This window comes from Pygocentrus nattereri, chromosome 4 (assembly GCF_015220715.1).
Source record: "Pygocentrus nattereri isolate fPygNat1 chromosome 4, fPygNat1.pri, whole genome shotgun sequence".
Lineage (NCBI taxonomy): Eukaryota > Metazoa > Chordata > Actinopteri > Characiformes > Serrasalmidae > Pygocentrus > Pygocentrus nattereri.
This window is the reverse complement of record NC_051214.1, coordinates 2,195,819-2,213,318: the sequence shown is the minus strand read 5'-3', so window position 1 is coordinate 2,213,318 and position 17,500 is coordinate 2,195,819. Positions and strand designations below refer to the sequence as shown.

Genomic DNA, 17,500 nt, shown 5'->3' with positions numbered 1-17,500 from the left:
CGTTCCCAGTGCCTCTCTGAAAGCGACTCCGTTTGAGGATCGAATCTTTCTGCACTGGAAAGAGCCTCTGGAGCCCAACGGGATCATTACACAGTATGAGGTAATACTGTCTGGGTGTGTGGGTGTGGGTGTGTGTGTGTACCGGTTGGACTCCAGTTCTGGGGTCAAAGTGTGTGTGTGTGTGTCTGTGGTTGTAAATCTGTGACTCTCTGTGGGGAGTTAAAGTGTAAGAGCAGTAATGGCTTCACTGCTTCACTCAGCACATACGCCATGTGCCATGTAAGTGTACAGTCCATCCCCGCCGTATTCAATTTCCAGTCAAAACAGCCACTACAAGTATTTCACTTTTCAGAAGATATTAATAAGATACACTCACCGGCCACTTTATTAGGTACACTCAGTATGTTCAGTTGCTTGTTAACATGTAGAGGTGGTCAAGACGAGTTGCTGAAGTGCAGGCCGAGCATCAGAACGGGGAAGAAAGGGGATTTAAGGGGCTTTGAACGTGGCGTGGTTGTTGGTGCCAGACGGGCTGGTCTGAGTATTTCAGAAACTGCTGATCTGCTGGGATTTTCACGCTCAACCATCTCTAGGGTTTACAGAGAACGGTCCGAAAAAGAGGAAGTATCCAGTGAGCGGTCAGTTGTGTGGACGAAAATGCCTTGTTGATGTGAGAGGTCAGAGGAGAACGGGCAGACTGGTTCCAGATGATGGAAAGGCAGCAGGAACTCAAATAACCAACCAGAATCTCTGAGGAACGTTTCCAACACCTTGTTGAAAGTCTGCCACGAAGAATTAAGGCAGTTCTGGAGGCAAAAGGGGTCCAGCCTTTTACTAGCCGGTGTGTAAGTTACAGGGAAAATGGGGCTCCTAACAACCACCTGGAAGACCTGGCAGACACCAAAACTGCCCCCATCTGAATTACTGAAAAATAAATCATTTGTGCTTAGTGAGAGCTTTGATGGCAGTTGAATGCATGTAAGGGTGCTCTCTGACTTCTGTGTCGCACTGTAACTTTAATATGTCCACTACATCCTATAAACCTGATGTTCATCCAGCTGAGAAAGCGCCAGTATTTATAAGTGAAAGATCACATAATGCAAAACACCTTCATGTGAAAAGAACTGATGGAAAGGAAGATTTAATTTACATAAACTGACAAAACTGCAGTGAAGTGAATAAAATACTTATATTTAAGGGTCCATAATATATCAGAGACATATTGGATTCGGCAGCTAATTGTTTAAAAACACGATCAACGTCAGACAGATGTTTGGGATGATATATCAAAGAGATATTTGATGTTGTGTGTGGCTGCGATGATGTTGTTATCCTAAAATATCCATATTTTATTTATGTTACTGCATGTGTTGCTCTACAGATAATGTAATTGAAACGTTAATCCAAGATTTAGTCCAAATTTCCTCATTTTGGACATGTTTATGAATCTATTTTGGCAAATATGCATATTAACAAATGTTGAATATCGGCATATCAGTGCATCCTCAATTGTTATATTATATTATATTAGATTACACTATATTATGTTATCTTATACCATATTATATTATACTATATTATGTTGTTATATTATACTATACTATATTATATTATGTATTATATATATATATATATCAGTCATATAAAAACTCATTTAAAGCTCAATTTAAATAAAACTTGTGCTGTCTGTTTAATTTATGGCCATGTAAAGTTACATCAAATTATATAATCAATCGGAAAACATCAGTATTGCCAGTTGCACCCATCCAGCATTTTGAGGACCTGCCTTTTTGGCTTTTTTTAGAAATTTTCAGAGTAATGCGAGATTTTCACTGTTTTTTTTCAAGGAAGTCCAAAAAAAGTAATGTTTTTTTGGTACAAAGAGCAGATTTTGCCTAAGTAATGAGTTTCTAAACATTGTTTGTGTTTACAGATCAGCTACAGCAGCGTGCGCTCGTTTGACCCCTCCGTGTCATTATTGCGCCCCCCGGTGATGGTTTCCTTACCCTGGAACTCGTCCCATCACGTCTTCTCTCAGCTCCACCCAGGGACCACCTACCAGTTCCTGATCAGAGCCAGAACCAGCAAAGGCTTCGGACCCCCGACCACCATTAACATCACTACTAATATATCAGGTACGTTAATATAGAGAGAGATCCAGAGGGTTTGGTGTGAAACGGTCCAGACGTCTTTACAGTGGTGGTGATGGGAACCAGGCGTCGCCATGACTACAACACAGATACAGACACTTTATTTACCATCCAGAACCACCAGAGAACCTACACGAGTCTTCTGAGCTTATATGGAATGTCGATGATGGAAATCAGTGGAAAATCTGGAATAATGAGTTTTCTTTGGGGACTATTTTGCCGCACAGCGCCCTGCATGTCTCCCTCCACCATGAATGGAGTTGAAGTTCTCTAAACTCTCATAAAACAGCGTCTCAGTCATCAGGCAGTGAATTCAGAACCAGTTCATGTAGGAACTTTCTTTGAGGAGCTTTTAGAGGGGGACGTCTGGTTCCTATCACCACCACTGTGAGGAGCTTTTAGAGGGGGACGTCTGGTTCCCATCACCACCACTGTGAGCAGCTCTGACTCTCTAGAATTGAGTAATTCACACCAAACCACCACAAACTGTTTACATCTCAACCATACAGTTTACAAATTTTGAAAATGTGGTGGACTTCCCCCTTTGTTTGCATTTACATGTGTTTTTCAGCTACTGATTAATGAAGTCATGCACAAAACACCCTGCTGGTGCCTCCAGCTGTGTGAGTGAGTGCACTTGTGTTCTCTGTATGGGATCTCTCACCCTCCTGCCCCCCACCCACCAGATCTCCCCCCTCCGGCCTCACACTGGGCTCTAACAAGAAAACCAGCAGAGAAATGGACGGCCTAATTCAGCTTCTACTGTGGAGGGGCAGATGTACAGTACTGTTCGAAAGAGACCACCGTTCACTTAATTAATTTCCAGTCATAAATACAGGTTTGATATTTATGAAGAGATTAGATATTTTGAGCCAGTCAACGCAGTCAACGCAAAAAAACAGGAGTTTCCAGAACTAAATTCAAAAACTGATGGAAAGCTCCAGAGAAAATGAGGCTCCTAACAACCACCTGGAAGAGCTGGTAGCCCCCAAAACTGCTCAATCAGATAAACAGCACTGAAAGCTTTGATCTCTGAGAGAGAGGAGAAGATCAAGCTGCTCCAGATCTGAAAACATCCACAGGTGCTTCTGTCCATCCTTCCACTGTGAGAAGACCACTCAGCGCTGTGGGTCTGAAAGGACGTGTAGCGGATCAAGAAGAACCTCGCTGAGAAAAGGAGATGGACACCTCAAACAAAGAAGCTGGACGATGGACTGACCGCCCCAGAGCCCAGGCCTCAGCACCACTGAATGGGTTTGGGATCAAGGAGCTTGTAGAGGAGAACCTCCACTCTGTAATGTCTTCTGTGCTTCTCAAACACTAGAGGGCGCTAGCGAGCGAGTCCGAAATGAATTGAGCATTAGAGCGAAATCATAGTTTCTAAATACTTAAACATTTTAAATGTAAAAGAAAACAGCATAAAACATTTTAACACTGCTGTTGTATTTGAGTTATACAAATTTAAAACGCCGCCTCGTGTACGAACAGTGAATGAGCTGCTCCACTCGCCGACCAATCAGCTCTCAGTAGCAGTAATGCCAGCGTCCTGCTCCCCAAAGCTCGTTTGAACCTGTAGAAAAGTGCAGCTTTCTTTACTTTTTAAATGAAATATATTCTTCTACTTTCCAAAATGAAAGGAAAGTGATTAGAAACTCTTCTTACTTCTCGTTTTTAGCCGTTCAGCTCCATTCACTCCCCTTTATTGGGGACTCGCTCGTGGGCGCCCTCTGCTGTTTAATAGTCCTGTTTATGATATAACGGGGGAAGTAGGAAGAGGCCAGGCTCCTGATAAAGCAGCTCTGTTTTGGGATTATCTCAGAAAATCATCAACCAGCTTCTCAGACTGAGCTTTGGAGGCGCGGCTGCAGATTCTGTAAGGAGCTGAAAGCGAGTCTCCTGAGAAGAACGGAAGCTGGAATGAAGGGAGAGAGGGACTCACTGAACACTGAACCGGCTGATGTTATGTTTAGTTTTTCACAGTAATTTTCTGCTAAATATGTTTTCTGCAGTTTTCCTGATGCTGAAAAATGAATAGCTTGTACTAAATGGCTGTTTTGACAGGAAATTAAATAAATGTAGGGAGCTCTCTCTGACTGCTATACGTGTGCAGATGCACATGCTAATGCGAGCCGCCACTCCAGGCTGTGTTCAGTGTGAGTAAATGAAGGTGAATTGGAGCTAAAAGCTTCTTGACTTTTTTCGTTAATGGGAGAAGAGGAGGCCAGTCGCGCTCGCGCTCTGCAGTAGAGCACCTGCTGGATGAGCTGTATTATAGCCCTAATTGCAGGAAATGCGATTTCCTCTATTCTGTCCGTCTGTCTTCATCGCTCTCTCTCAGTAAGAGCCGCTTCGCTGGCCTGACTCACGCTGACAGCACAATAATACAATAAAGCACGGTCAATAAACAGCAGCGTGCTGTATAAGGAGATATAAACAATGCTAATAATCAATATCTGCCCACAGCTCCCACCCTGGAGGAGTACGACGGCTCTGAGGCCTTCCTGAACGAAACGGCCACCACCATCACCGTCCTGCTCAAACCCGCGCAGGCCAAAGGAGCGCCCATCAGGTGGGGAGTCGGAGCGTATATCATACTTATCATATATACAGTCGATAAACCCATGTGTCATATATTCTGTATCATATATGGTCATTTAATGTATCAAATATCATACATAGACAATGAGTATATATCATATATAATCATAAATACAGTCGTTAAGTATGTGCACTATATATATCATATATACTCTCAAGGAGCGTATTTATCATATATACGGTCTTTGAGTGTATGTATCATACGTGTGTGTGTGTGTGTGTGTATATACAGTCATTGTCTGAATGTGTCGTACATCATACATACAGTGAATGAGCATATTAATCATATGTATGATTAATGTATGATGACAGTCGCTGATTGTATATATCATATATACTCTCGAGCGTATTTATTGTATATATCTGCTATAGTGAAACTGGACGGTCAGTGGAGCTGATGCAGAGGACAGTGAGTGTAGAAACGAGGAGGTGGATTTAACTACGAAGCTAACTGCTGTGTTTTCTTTCACGTCAGACACATTCGCTAATCACAGAATTAGATGGGAGTATAAGAGTGTGTGGGGGGGGTGTTGGGGGGGATTATGGTGGATATGTTGACAGATTAGGAGATTAGAGTGTATCGGTATTGTTAAGGCCTGTGTCGTTACAATAGATGATATCTGTAGATGCAGCAGATTGGAGCGCCTGATGAATTATTAATCAGACGAGAGACAGAGCTGCGCTCATATTTACTGATTTCTGTTTATTTTTCCTCTTTTTTTCCACTTTCACTTTTTCTGCTAGCACCAGAGACAGACTGCCTTTATAATTATATAGAAAAGTTTGTGTGTCTGTGTGTGTGTGTGTGTGTGTGTGTGTGTGTGTGTGTGTGTTAGAGATGGCCATCTGCTGTGGTCATTTGTAACAGTTTGTCATTGACAAGAGATACAGAAGGAAAGAGAGAGAGAGAGGAAAACGGAAAGAGTGATAAAGTAAAAAGGGGAACGAGAGGGAGGAAAGAGAGCAAGGAGAGAAGAAGAGATTGAGGAAAAGAGCAAGGGGAAGATGGAAAGAAAGAGAGAAATATAAAAGAAAAGGGAAAGAAACAGAGAGAGAGAGACAGACAGAGAGACAGACAGACAGAGAGAGAGAGAGAGAGAGAGAGAGAGAGAGAGAGAGGTGTGTTTTAGTCCATCTGTGAAAGCAGCATTTTGCATCTGTCAGGCTCACACACACACATACACACACACACACATACATACACACGCTGACTCATACACACTCACACACTCATACACACATTCATATACACACATAAACACTCATACAAACACACACACACACTCACTCATATACACACACATTCATATACACACATAAACACTCATACAAATACACACACACACTCACTCATATACACACACACACACACACACACCAGTCCAGTAGGCAGAGGAGATTGAGGACAGACAACTCAGTCCTCAGTCATAGAACTCTAACGGAGGGATAAAGAGAGGGAGTAGAGCACGAGAGAGAGAGCAGATAAGAAAGAAAGACAGCGAGAGAGAGAGGAGGATGATAAAGAAAGAAAGACAGCGAGAGAGAGAGGAGGATGATAAAGAAAGAAAGACAGGGAGAGAGAGAGGAGGATGATAAAGAAAGAAAGACAGGGAGAGAGAGAGGAGGATGATAAAGAAAGACAGGAAGAGAGAGATGAGAAAGAAAGAGAGGGACAAAAGGTGGACAGGAGGAAAGAGAGAGAGGAAAGGAGGAGACTGAGGCAGGAAGACAGGATGAGAGAGAGAGAGAGAGAGGAATCAGAGGTTGAGAGAGGCCAGAACCACTAAAGAGTCTCATGAATTCTCATGAAAACGCTGTTTGTAATCTCAACGTTTTCTTCTCAATTTCTTTTCTTACACTTTCTCTGAAGAACAATCCCCAAACCAGGTGCTCTGAAAATCCTACTGAAACCGTTTCTCAGTCCTACAGCAGCCTTACGAGAGTTCTGTAGTTTTTGGTGGGGCGGTCCTGCTCTGATGGGCTGTGTGTTTGTGTTTGTTTCTCTCAGTGCGTATCAGATCGTGGTGGAGGAGCTGAACCCCCACCGGACTCGGCGCGAGGCGGGCAGCGTGGACTGTTATCAGGTTCCAGTGTCCTACCAGACCGCCGCCAGCGGGGGGTCACCGTACTACTTCGCAGCTGAACTTCCACCTGGGAACCTTCCAGAACCTTCTCCGTTTACAGTGGGGGATAATAAAACCTACCACGGCTACTGGAATGCGCCGCTGGCCCCCAGGAAGAACTATAACATCTACTTTCAGGCCGTCAGCAGCGTGGAGAAGGTCAGCAGACCACTCTGTCACTGGCCACTTTAGTAGAAACACCCACCTTCTCTCACTGGCCACTTTATTAGAAACACCGACCTTGTGCTTCTACTCACTGGCCACTTTATTAGAAACACCCACCTTGTGCTTCTACTCACTGGCCACTTTATTAGAAACACCCACCTTGTGCTTCTACTCACTGGCCACTTTATTAGAAACACCCACCTTGTGCTTCTAATCACTGGCCACTTTATTAGAAACACCTATGTCATAGCTCCACTGTGAAGATGTACAGTAGCTGTGTGTAGTGTGTCTGTTGGATCTACAAGGTCGGCATGTCCTCCGTCGTGTGTGGTGTGTGGGATATTTTGCCGTGTTGGGGGGGATTGGAGGTGATGCTGGGCAGATCCTGAACTGATATTGTGCGTGTTTTATTTTCCTCCCCAGGAAACCAAAACGCAGTGTCTGAGATTGGCAACTAAAGGTGAGGAACTACTTTATTGCTTTTCATTTCAGCGCTCTCTCTCTCTGGGATGAGGGAACTGCACACATTGTTCATTTCCTCTCTATCTGTCTCTCTCACTCATTCCATCTCTCGCTCTTTCCTTTTTCTCTGTCTCTCTTTTTCTTTCTCCTGCTCGCCATTTTTTTGTCTCTACTTTGCTTCTCTCTCTCCCCCTCTCTCTCTCTCTCTCTCTCCCTGTCTCTCCCCCTCTCTCTGTGTGAGGTGAATGTCTCCCTGTCTGTCGTTGGTAGCAGTGGGGATTGCAGGGGCGGATTGGAAGCTTCAGCAGAATTATAGAAAAGCTTATTTGTGATCTTTTTGATATATTTGCTGGTAAAGCACTTTGTTTTGCTGAGCTGCGATTTTCCAGCAGAGCACGAGGACAAACTGAGCCAATTCGCATGATTCTTATATCATCAGAGATTATCAATAATCCGTGGTTTTCATCGACAACTTAAAATAGCAAGTAATCAGTTTCATTAACTGTTTCCATAGACGGTCACTGATGTGTGGCTTCTTCTTATCAGGTGAATAAAAAAATGAGAACCTGTACCATTTCACTCTTTATCGTCTTTTCCACAGACGGTACCATTCCATACTCTTTATTGTCTTTTCCATACTCTTTATCGTCTTTTCCATAGACTGTACCATTCCATACTCTTTATCGTCTTTTCTATACTCTTTATCGTCTTTTCCATAGACTGTACCATTCCATACTCTTTATCGTCTTTTCCATAGACTGTACCATTTCATACTCTTTATCGTCTTTTCTATATTCTTTATCGTCTTTTCCATAGACTGTACCATTTCATACTCTTTATCGTCTTTTCTATATTCTTTATCGTCTTTTCCATAGACTGTACCATTCCATACTCTTTATTGTCTTTTCCATAGACTGTACCATTTCATACTCTTTATCGTCTTTTCTATATTCTTTATCGTCTTTTCCATAGACTGTACCATTTCATACTGTTTCTAATATTATCAACTCTATAGACTTTACCAGTTTGTACTATGTCATCTCTTCCATAAACTGTACCATTTTATACTGTTTCTACTATATTATCTGCTCTATAAATTCTACCATTTTTATTAATTCTACTGTGTCTACTTTATAGACTGTACCATTTTATACTTTTTTGATATCATCCACTCTCTAGACTGTACCATTTTCTACTATATCTATCATCTACTCTGTAGAATCTACAATTCTGTACTATTTCTACCATGTCATCTGCTCAATAGACCATTTTATACTATTTCTATTCTATCATCTACTCTATAGACTCAACAGCTACTATTTCTGCTATATCATCTGCTCAATAGACTGCCATTTTATACTGTGTATGCCGTATTTCTTCGTGATATTTCATGCGGCAAAAAAAACCCTTGTACATGTCAGAATACTTAGCAAATTTGTTTTGTGAAAGAATTTGAACCAGCGCTGATCTAAAGAGCATTTTCAGTAGAGCGTCTCTGTTTATGGTGCGTTTTAATCCAGGCCTCGTCGTAATCCACCCTAGTTATGTAAATGCTCACAAATGGGCACGTGAACCTGCTTCAGCGCCGAGTGCTTGCTTTCATGCTAGCGTTGTCGCTGTACTGCCTCTTGCCGTTTGAGTCTGCTGTAAAACGGCTTCGCTTGCGTTCCTGGCCAGCGCCTTTTCGCCACGCAGCCTGGCTGTGAAGTGCCGCGCTAACGACGGACGTTCCTGTCACGCCGCCGCCGCCCTGTCCTCTGTGGCTGGCTAAGCTACGCGGCCCCGCTCCTCGCTTGTTTGTTATTGTCTTAGTTGGGTGACATATGGTGCTTTTCCCGGACCTGTGCCGTGTTAATGCTTATTTGTGCTGCTTTTTCTGGGATTTTTTTAAGTGCAGGCAGAAGCTTTCTGAAAGAGCTGCGGCAGGAGATTAGCGAAAGTGCTGCTAGCTAATCCGTAGACAGCTGGACGAGCATTAGCACGTAGCCGCTCTCGGGCAGCTGTGAGTTTTCCTGTGAAGAGAACAGTCTGTCTCTTAAACTCTTTAAACTGCTAATCCCCGCCTCCGCTCGCGCCGCCGTTTGTCCGAGGCCCGTGTGTTTTTGACGTTGTAGTCGTGAGGTTTTGGGGGAGACGGGGACGGACTTGTTTTGAGGTTTGACGGAGCGCTGATGGTGTTCCTGCCTGACGGTGTTCCTGCCTGATGGCGTTCCACTTCGGTTCGGTAGAAACTGACGTTCACTATGAAAATTAAAATAAATCTTAACTTTGCGGTTTGGTTTCTACACAGATGCCATTTCTAAATATGTAAATAAGTTTGATTTCATAATTTTATTTCAGTCACACACAGAAATCGGATATATGGCCATACGCGTCACATGGTGGGGTATATTTGTTTGTTTGTTTGTTTGTTTTGTTTTTTCTTAGACAAAAATCTGGTGCACATCAGATACTATCTGGTGAGCACCCAATACTAGCAGATGAGCATCCAATACCTTCAAGTGAGCACCATATACTATGCAGTGATTACCTGATATTATCAGGTGACATCCAAAAACCCAGTACTATGTAGTGCTCATCACGTAGTATCTGGTGCTCATCACATAGTATATGGTGCTCACTTGATGGTATTGGCTGCTCACCGCAGAGTTTCTGGCGCTGAATACGTAGTTTTTGGTGAGCACCCAATGCTATCAGATGAGCACCCAGTACTCTCGAATGAGCACCATATACTATGCAGTGAGTATGATAGTATTGAATGTCCCTTCACGATCCCGGAAGACGCTCCCTAGTCACGTGTATGTCCACATGTGACAAATATGAGTTGGATATAAGGGGCATCCATATTCGGTAATATATTTGGTAATATCTGGTATCCATGGTGATCAGGTGGAGCCTGAGAAAACTCCGCCCACTCCGCTCCGCTGGGAACAAATTCCCTCTGGAAAAATAGTCCCTTCTCTGAAAGAACCAACTCTACAGAGTTACAGCTTCATTTACGCTCACTGAGCAACTGATGAAGGTGTTCCGCCAAAGTGCAGCCGTATGCAAAAGTTAGGGCACCCCTGGTCAAATGACATGTTCTGTTGATTTCATGAGTATTAATAAGTTGACAAATGAAATTAGCCTGGGGCGCTCAAACTTTAGCGCATGATTACTCCCCCCTTCAAGATGCATCATCAAACGGGGTGTTTCCCAGTTTTTTGCTTAGAGTGTAAGTACTTACATATGTATGTTACAATAATATTTATTATTATTGCATGTAAATGCCTATATACATTCATACATGTATAAAATACATATACATACTTATGAAACATATAATGATATTAAGGGATACTTTGCATATTGGTACTTACACGTATGTAATCTGGAATATAGTGTAATTATATAAAAGGTGCTTTTACATTACAAATGGGATGTATTATTGCGTAAGTTATGTGCACACACGGTTGTATGTTTGTGTGCCTCAGTCAAACTTAATTTTCTGCGAATTTTCTAAGTGAAAATAAGTTACACATCCTATACCCACTCAAAAAACATGGTTCTTCAAGCGTTCCTGAGTAAAGGAAATGGTCCTCTATAGAGCTTTGCATACGACTGTAGCCACTCATGTGGAGCCTAATAAACAAAGCTGTGTTATTTGGCTTCATAGCTGTGATGTCACTTATCTGAAGTCCTTCTGCATTAGCCAATGTTTCTAGCAGCCCACTTTCGAGTATCCGTCCGAAAAGTGCTTGTAGTTTTCCAAAAATTCCTCCCACCTTCAGGGTGCATCATCAAAAGGGGCGTTTCCCAGTTCTCAACCGGGAAGATCTCTGTAGAGACGACTGCAGCGCTGCTGTAGGAGGAAAGTAGAAAAACATCGATTCTTACATGCATCGCGATGCGAACGTGAATGATTCTGAATCGATTCACGAATGTCAAAAATGGATTTTCTAAATATTTAATGTATAATGGAACGCAAAAGGCGGAACTTGGAAGTGCTGTGGTTTGTGGCAGCACATAACAAAAACACAGCTGGATGAGCGAGAAATCCGACCAGCTCCCTCTGCATTAAAAGCCAGGTTAGGTCAGGAGCCACAACCCAAATGTTAAGAAGAGACATTTTGTCCTTTCAACACAAATCAAACCGCAACATTTAATGTCCAGTATGTCTCAGTATGAGCGAATGTCCAGTATAGGTTAGGTTAGATTTTCTCTGCTTTAATCTTTAGCTATAGCCGCTTTCCTCCCGTCTCCAGCCAGAAAACTTTTCCTCTAAAGTAGATCAGCTTATTGTAAAATGCCACTAAGTGTTCGACTTAAATTCTGATTGAGGCGTCGAATGTAAATGCGGCACCGTTTAAGGTGGAACGAGAAGATTTGAAAGAGAAGCGACTTCATCTTCACAACTTTTTAGTTGTTTGACAGCCTCTCGTTGCAGATTTAACGTTCCAGGAAACCAATTTCAGTTCTTATGAATGTGAATAACACATCGTAGCTGTGTGACCTGCAGTCTGCACGCCAGTTCTCAGTCGTTGTGAAACAGGGCTTTCACGCTGTGCTGCACACGTCCCGTCTCCGAGATATTTTACTGACACAGCGACCCCCCCCCCCCCCCCCAACACCGAGACCAAAACCCAAGTTATAAAATCACTAAAGAAAACGGGCCGGACGGCTCTAACGTGCTGTGTGGACGTCCACCGCCACTGGACCTTATTTCACTGTAACAGTGCATTTTATCACAGATGAGCGGCAGCAGTGTCTCGTGTGCTCCAAACAAGAGCAGTGACTGAAGACCAGTTCTCTCACCACATCACTTCCGCTTGATTTATTAATTAAAGATATTGGAAGTAAATTCATTATAGATCATTAGACACTCTGCTTTAAAAGTATGAAGTCCGGACACGGTGAGAAAATAGAAATCCTGTATAGAAAAAAAAAGATGTTTTATAATCGCTTCGCAGCCTCTGAATCGTAATCGAATCGTGAGGTGCCGAGAGATTCCCGCCCCTATTCACAGCAGACGCAGCGATATTTACACAGTACTCCCCCTTAAGGTACCTAGCTATCTGAGAAACCCTCCCGCAGGAAAGCGCCCCCTGGTGTTGCTGCAGCGGACTGTGATTCATATCGACTGCCCTCCACAGGAGATGGTTCTGAATTACAGTCGCGATACACAACACTCGACCTCGCAGGCCTCCCAGCCGCACCTGACAGATTGAATATGAAAGCGTTGTTATTACAGATTTGCTGTTGTCATTAATTATTTTCCATCTCAGTCTTTCTCGCTGGGAGATAACGCAATAAGAGCGGCGGCTGGTCGCCCCTGGCGCTCGCCGAGCGAATTTGATATGGTCCGTGTCATGTACCCTTAGCGAAAGCAAAATAGATTCTCATTTTAAGCTGGGAGTTTTATCTCTCAAATGGATGTAATCCAATTTCATTTGAATCTTCTTCCAGAGCGTTTTTTTCCCCGCCGATCGCGTTCACGAGAGTTGACGGTAACAGAAGTGCTGTGTGTGGAGGACAAGAGGGATTTCTGTCTGAAGCAATAAGCCTACAGCATCAACTCCCGCACTGCAGCGTGGGTAAACCACCTTTTAACCCAGGTGCCAAGATCGATCATTACAGCCGCACTCTTTCAGATCTCTGTGCTTTCTCTGAGATCCATAACTACACTCTTAAAAAAGGGTGTTTTTTAATGGTTCCTTAAGTCAAGACAATCATTCCATGTAGAAGCACGAACACTCAAAGAACCCTTGGCATGATTGAAGGGTTCTTTGCGTCGGGAAAGGATTCTTCAGATTGATGGAACATGTGCTGTAGATGGTTCAAATATGCAACCCTTTTCTGGGGTCTTCTGTTGTTACAAGTCAAATAACCTTTTCTTTGGTACTATATAGAACCATATAGAAAGTTAGTACATCCTATACGCACTCAAAAAAGATGTACAGGACAGCACTGTAGATTTACAGGACAGCACTGTAGATTTACAGGACAGTACTGTAGATTTACAGGACAGCACTGTAGATTTACAGGACAGCACTGTAGATTTACAGGACAGTACTGTAGGCGTACAGGACAGCACTGTAGATGTACAGGACAGTACTGTAGATTTACAGGACAGCACTGTAGATTTACAGGACAGCACTGTAGATTTACAGGACAGTACTGTAGGCATACAGGACAGTACTGTAGGCGTACAGGACAGCACTGTAGATGTACAGGACAGTACTGTAGATTTACAGGACAGCACTGTAGATTTACAGGATAGTACTGTAGATGTACAGGACAGCACTGTAGATTTACAGGATAATACTGTAGATTTACAGGATAGTACTGTAGATGTACAGGACTGTAGATTTACAGGATAGTACTGTAGATTTACAGGATAGTACTGTAGATGTACAGGACAGCACTGTAGATTTACAGGATAGTACTGTAGATGTACAGGACAGCACTGTAGATTTACAGGATAATACTGTAGATTTACAGGATAGTACTGTAGATGTACAGGACTGTAGATTTACAGGATAGTACTGTAGATTTACAGGATAGTACTGTAGATGTACAGGACAGCACTGTAGATTTACAGGATAATACTGTAGATTTACAGGATAGTACTGTAGATGTACAGGACTGTAGATTTACAGGACAGCACTGTAGATTTACAGGATAGTACTGTAGATGTACAGGACAGCACTGTAGATTTACAGGATAATACTGTAGATTTACAAGACAGCACTGTAGATTTACAGGATAGTACTGTAGATTTACAGGACAGCACTGTAGATTTACAGGATAGTACTGTAGATTTACAGGAGAGCACTGTAGATTTACAGGATAGTACTGTAGATGTACAGGACAGCACTGTAGATTTACAGGATAGTACTGTAGATTTACAGGACAGCACTGTAGATTTACAGGATAGTACTGTAGATTTACAGGAGAGCACTGTAGATTTACAGGATAGTACTGTAGATGTACAGGACAGCACTGTAGATTTACAGGATAGTACTGTAGATTTACAGGACAGCACTGTAGATTTACAGGATAGTACTGTAGATGTACAGGACAGCACTGTAGGCGTATAAGAAGCCTGTATAAAGCGTTTGGGCTGTAGTTTTACCCCGTATGGTGTGTGTTTGTGTAAATGCAGGTGTTCGCTGGAGTGAAACATGCTCCCTGATTGTTCCTGTGTCAGTGGGTGATTGCTGACGGCTTTCTCTGCCTCCCCTCTGACAGATGAGGCTTGTATCTGTGCGTCTCCACGTGTGTGTGTGTGTGTGTGTGTGTGTGTGTGTGTGTGTGTGCGTGTCGGCCGTGTCCCTCTTCACACTCAGTGTGTGGACGCTGGTAATTAATCACCTGTCACCTGGCCGTCAGGAGCCGCTGCTCTTTAGAAAAACGCGACCTTTAGCGCAGCCGCGCTGAACGCTGAGACAGGAGCCCAGATTTGGCAGAGAATAATGCGGTCGCTACGGTGACGGCTTAAAAAAAACACACAGAAATGCAGCCTGGACGATCAGCATTCAGCCCAAACCGCTTCAACCTGCGGTCACTGAAATCCTAATGTGGCAGTTTGTCTTTGACTAAAAGGAGATTCTGGATGCTGTCAGATCCTCAGTGGACTGTGGTGGCAATTCGTTTTACATGTGAGAGACACACAAACTGACCTTCACATTAAAACCACCTCTGTCCACTTTATCAGCTCCACTGACCGTATAGCTGCACTCTGTAGTTCTACAGTTACAGACTGTAGTCCATCTGTTTCTCTGATACTCTGTTACCCTGTTCTTCAGTGGTCAGGACCCCCATGGACCCTCACAGAGCAGGTACTATTTGGGTGGTGGATCATTCTCAGCTCTGCAGTAACACTGACGTGGTGGTGGTGTGTTAGTGTGTGTTGTGCTGCTGCGAGTGGATCAGACACAGCAGTGCTGCTGGGGCTTCTCTCTCTCTCTCTCTCTCTCTCTCTCTCTCTCTCTCTCTTACTTTATCCTATTCTCTTTCTCTCTGTCTCTCTCTCTCTCTCTGTCTTTCTCTCTCTCCCCCTTATTCTCTCATTCTTTCTCTCTCTGTCTGTCTCTCTCTCTCTCTCTCTCTCTCTCTGTCTCTTTATCCTATTCTCTCTCTCTCTCTCTGTCTTTCTCTCTCTCCCCCTTATTCTCTCATTCTTTCTCTGTCTGTCTGTCTCTCTCTCTCTCTCTGTCTCTTTATCCTATTCTCTCTCTCTCTCTCTCTCTCTTTATCCTATTCTCTCTCTCTCACTCTCTCTCTCTTACTCCTTCTATCTCTCTTTTCTTTGCTGTTCTCTCATGCTCTTCCACTTTTTCTCGCCCACATACACCCTCTTTCAGCTCTCTCTGTCTCTCTCTGTAGATGCTGAGTGTCTCTCGGCCATCGTACTCTAATGTGACAGTAATATGTGGGTTACTGTGAGGAGGAAGATGATGGGGATGATGAAGAGTAAAGGGTCTTGAGTGTATGTGTGTGATTTGGGGGCGGGGTCAGCGCCCTGCTGCCCTCAGGCTGGTCGCTGAGCGATGAAAGGCGGCCGTTGTTCTCCTGCAGTGGGGTGAAAGTAGGTCGCGCCGCGGAGCAAACGCTAAAATAAACGTCTCCGGCTCAGAACTCCGTCTACCGTAGAGTTAAAAGCATGTAGCGCTGCTTCAGGACGCGCTGGAGAATCTTTCATCCCTCCGGGATCAAAAGGAGACGACAACCCAAATACAACAGGCAGCATTAAAGGGCGCGTATCAGGGAAAAAGATGGGTAACTTTTCCTGCTTCTCCGTGACGTCGTATGTTAACATGGTAAAGATTTCCCAGTTCATACAGTCCACAAATAGAAACTGCGCTGCGATTCAAAATACAGTTCATTTTGAATTAGTTGTTTTTATGATGTCACAAAAGCCAACACATTCAATCATACCTGCCTATTGAGCCTGCAGCAGTTTAACCCCGCCCACTCATGGAGGGAGTGTTTCAGACACAAACTACTTTTTCAGCGAGGCACAGTGCAGCCAATCGGAAATGGGCTTATTTGCATATATCGGTCTTAAAGGCACAGTAAGAGTAAATTTTATGAATTTTATGAACACAAACATCATAAATAAACTTAATTAATAAATAAATAAATACCTAAATGCAGAGTATGGACCCTTTAATACAATACAGCATATACAGCATAAATGAATTATGACAGGAATAAAACACACAAACATCATAAATGAGCCATATCTATCTATCTATCTATCAATCTATCTATCAATCTATCTATCTATCTATCTATCTATCTATCTATCTATCTATCTATCTATCTCATTTAAGATGTTTGTGTGGTTTTATTCCTGTCTTAATTCATTTATGCTGTATTGTATTAAAGGGCCCATATTCTGCTTTATTTATTTATTTATTCATTTATTTATCGATCAGAGAGAAATGCAGGGTATGGGCCCTTTAATACAGTGCAGTATATACAGTAAATGACAGCGGACTAATCTGAAGGCGATTCAACTGCATCAAAGTAATAAAGATAACTACTTTTGGCCACGTTTGAAACCTGTTTACATGGGAAAAGGATAAATAAAGGTGAACAAAGTGAAACGAGTGGAGGCAGAGCAAAGGAAAAAACGCTGATTTATTCGTCCGGTTTTGCTTCACAGACGTCAGTGAATGAATAGCGGTGGCTTCGTTCGGTTTGTGGCGTTTTCAGAGCTGAATAATTAAACCATTCGCTGAAAAGTCTGAACAGAAAACAAAACCAGGGTTATCGCGCATCTTTCGTCCCCGCGAGACAATCAGACATCATTAGGCGTCATTTGGAGGCCGTTGTGTAATTGGTTGGTGAAGCGGTCGTGGTGTTTGTGTGAACTGATTGCTGCTAATGTAGTGAAATTATCTGAGTGAGCGCCAGCGCCGAACGTTAATGGAGGCGGGATAACATCCTTCACCTCCTCATCGCCCGGAACGCCACGAGGAGCCAACACACGAGCCAGAATTAAAGCCCTGGACA

General features: G+C 43.2%; 1 protein-coding gene across 20 annotated transcripts in view; it reads left to right on the top strand.

Moving 5' to 3' along the window:
• ptprk (protein tyrosine phosphatase receptor type K) overlaps positions 1-17,500 on the top strand; it is a 216,360-nt gene that overhangs the window by 147,628 nt on the left and 51,232 nt on the right. For all 20 annotated transcript variants that reach the window (XM_037537657.1, XM_037537658.1, XM_037537669.1 and 17 more), the window contains 5 exons: positions 1-100; positions 1,934-2,135; positions 4,614-4,719; positions 6,757-7,030; positions 7,460-7,496. The exon at positions 1-100 is cut by the window's left edge and continues 10 nt beyond it. In XM_037537657.1, the coding sequence (XP_037393554.1) occupies positions 1-100; positions 1,934-2,135; positions 4,614-4,719; positions 6,757-7,030; positions 7,460-7,496 (719 nt within the window). The remainder of the gene's footprint in view (positions 101-1,933; positions 2,136-4,613; positions 4,720-6,756; positions 7,031-7,459; positions 7,497-17,500) is intronic.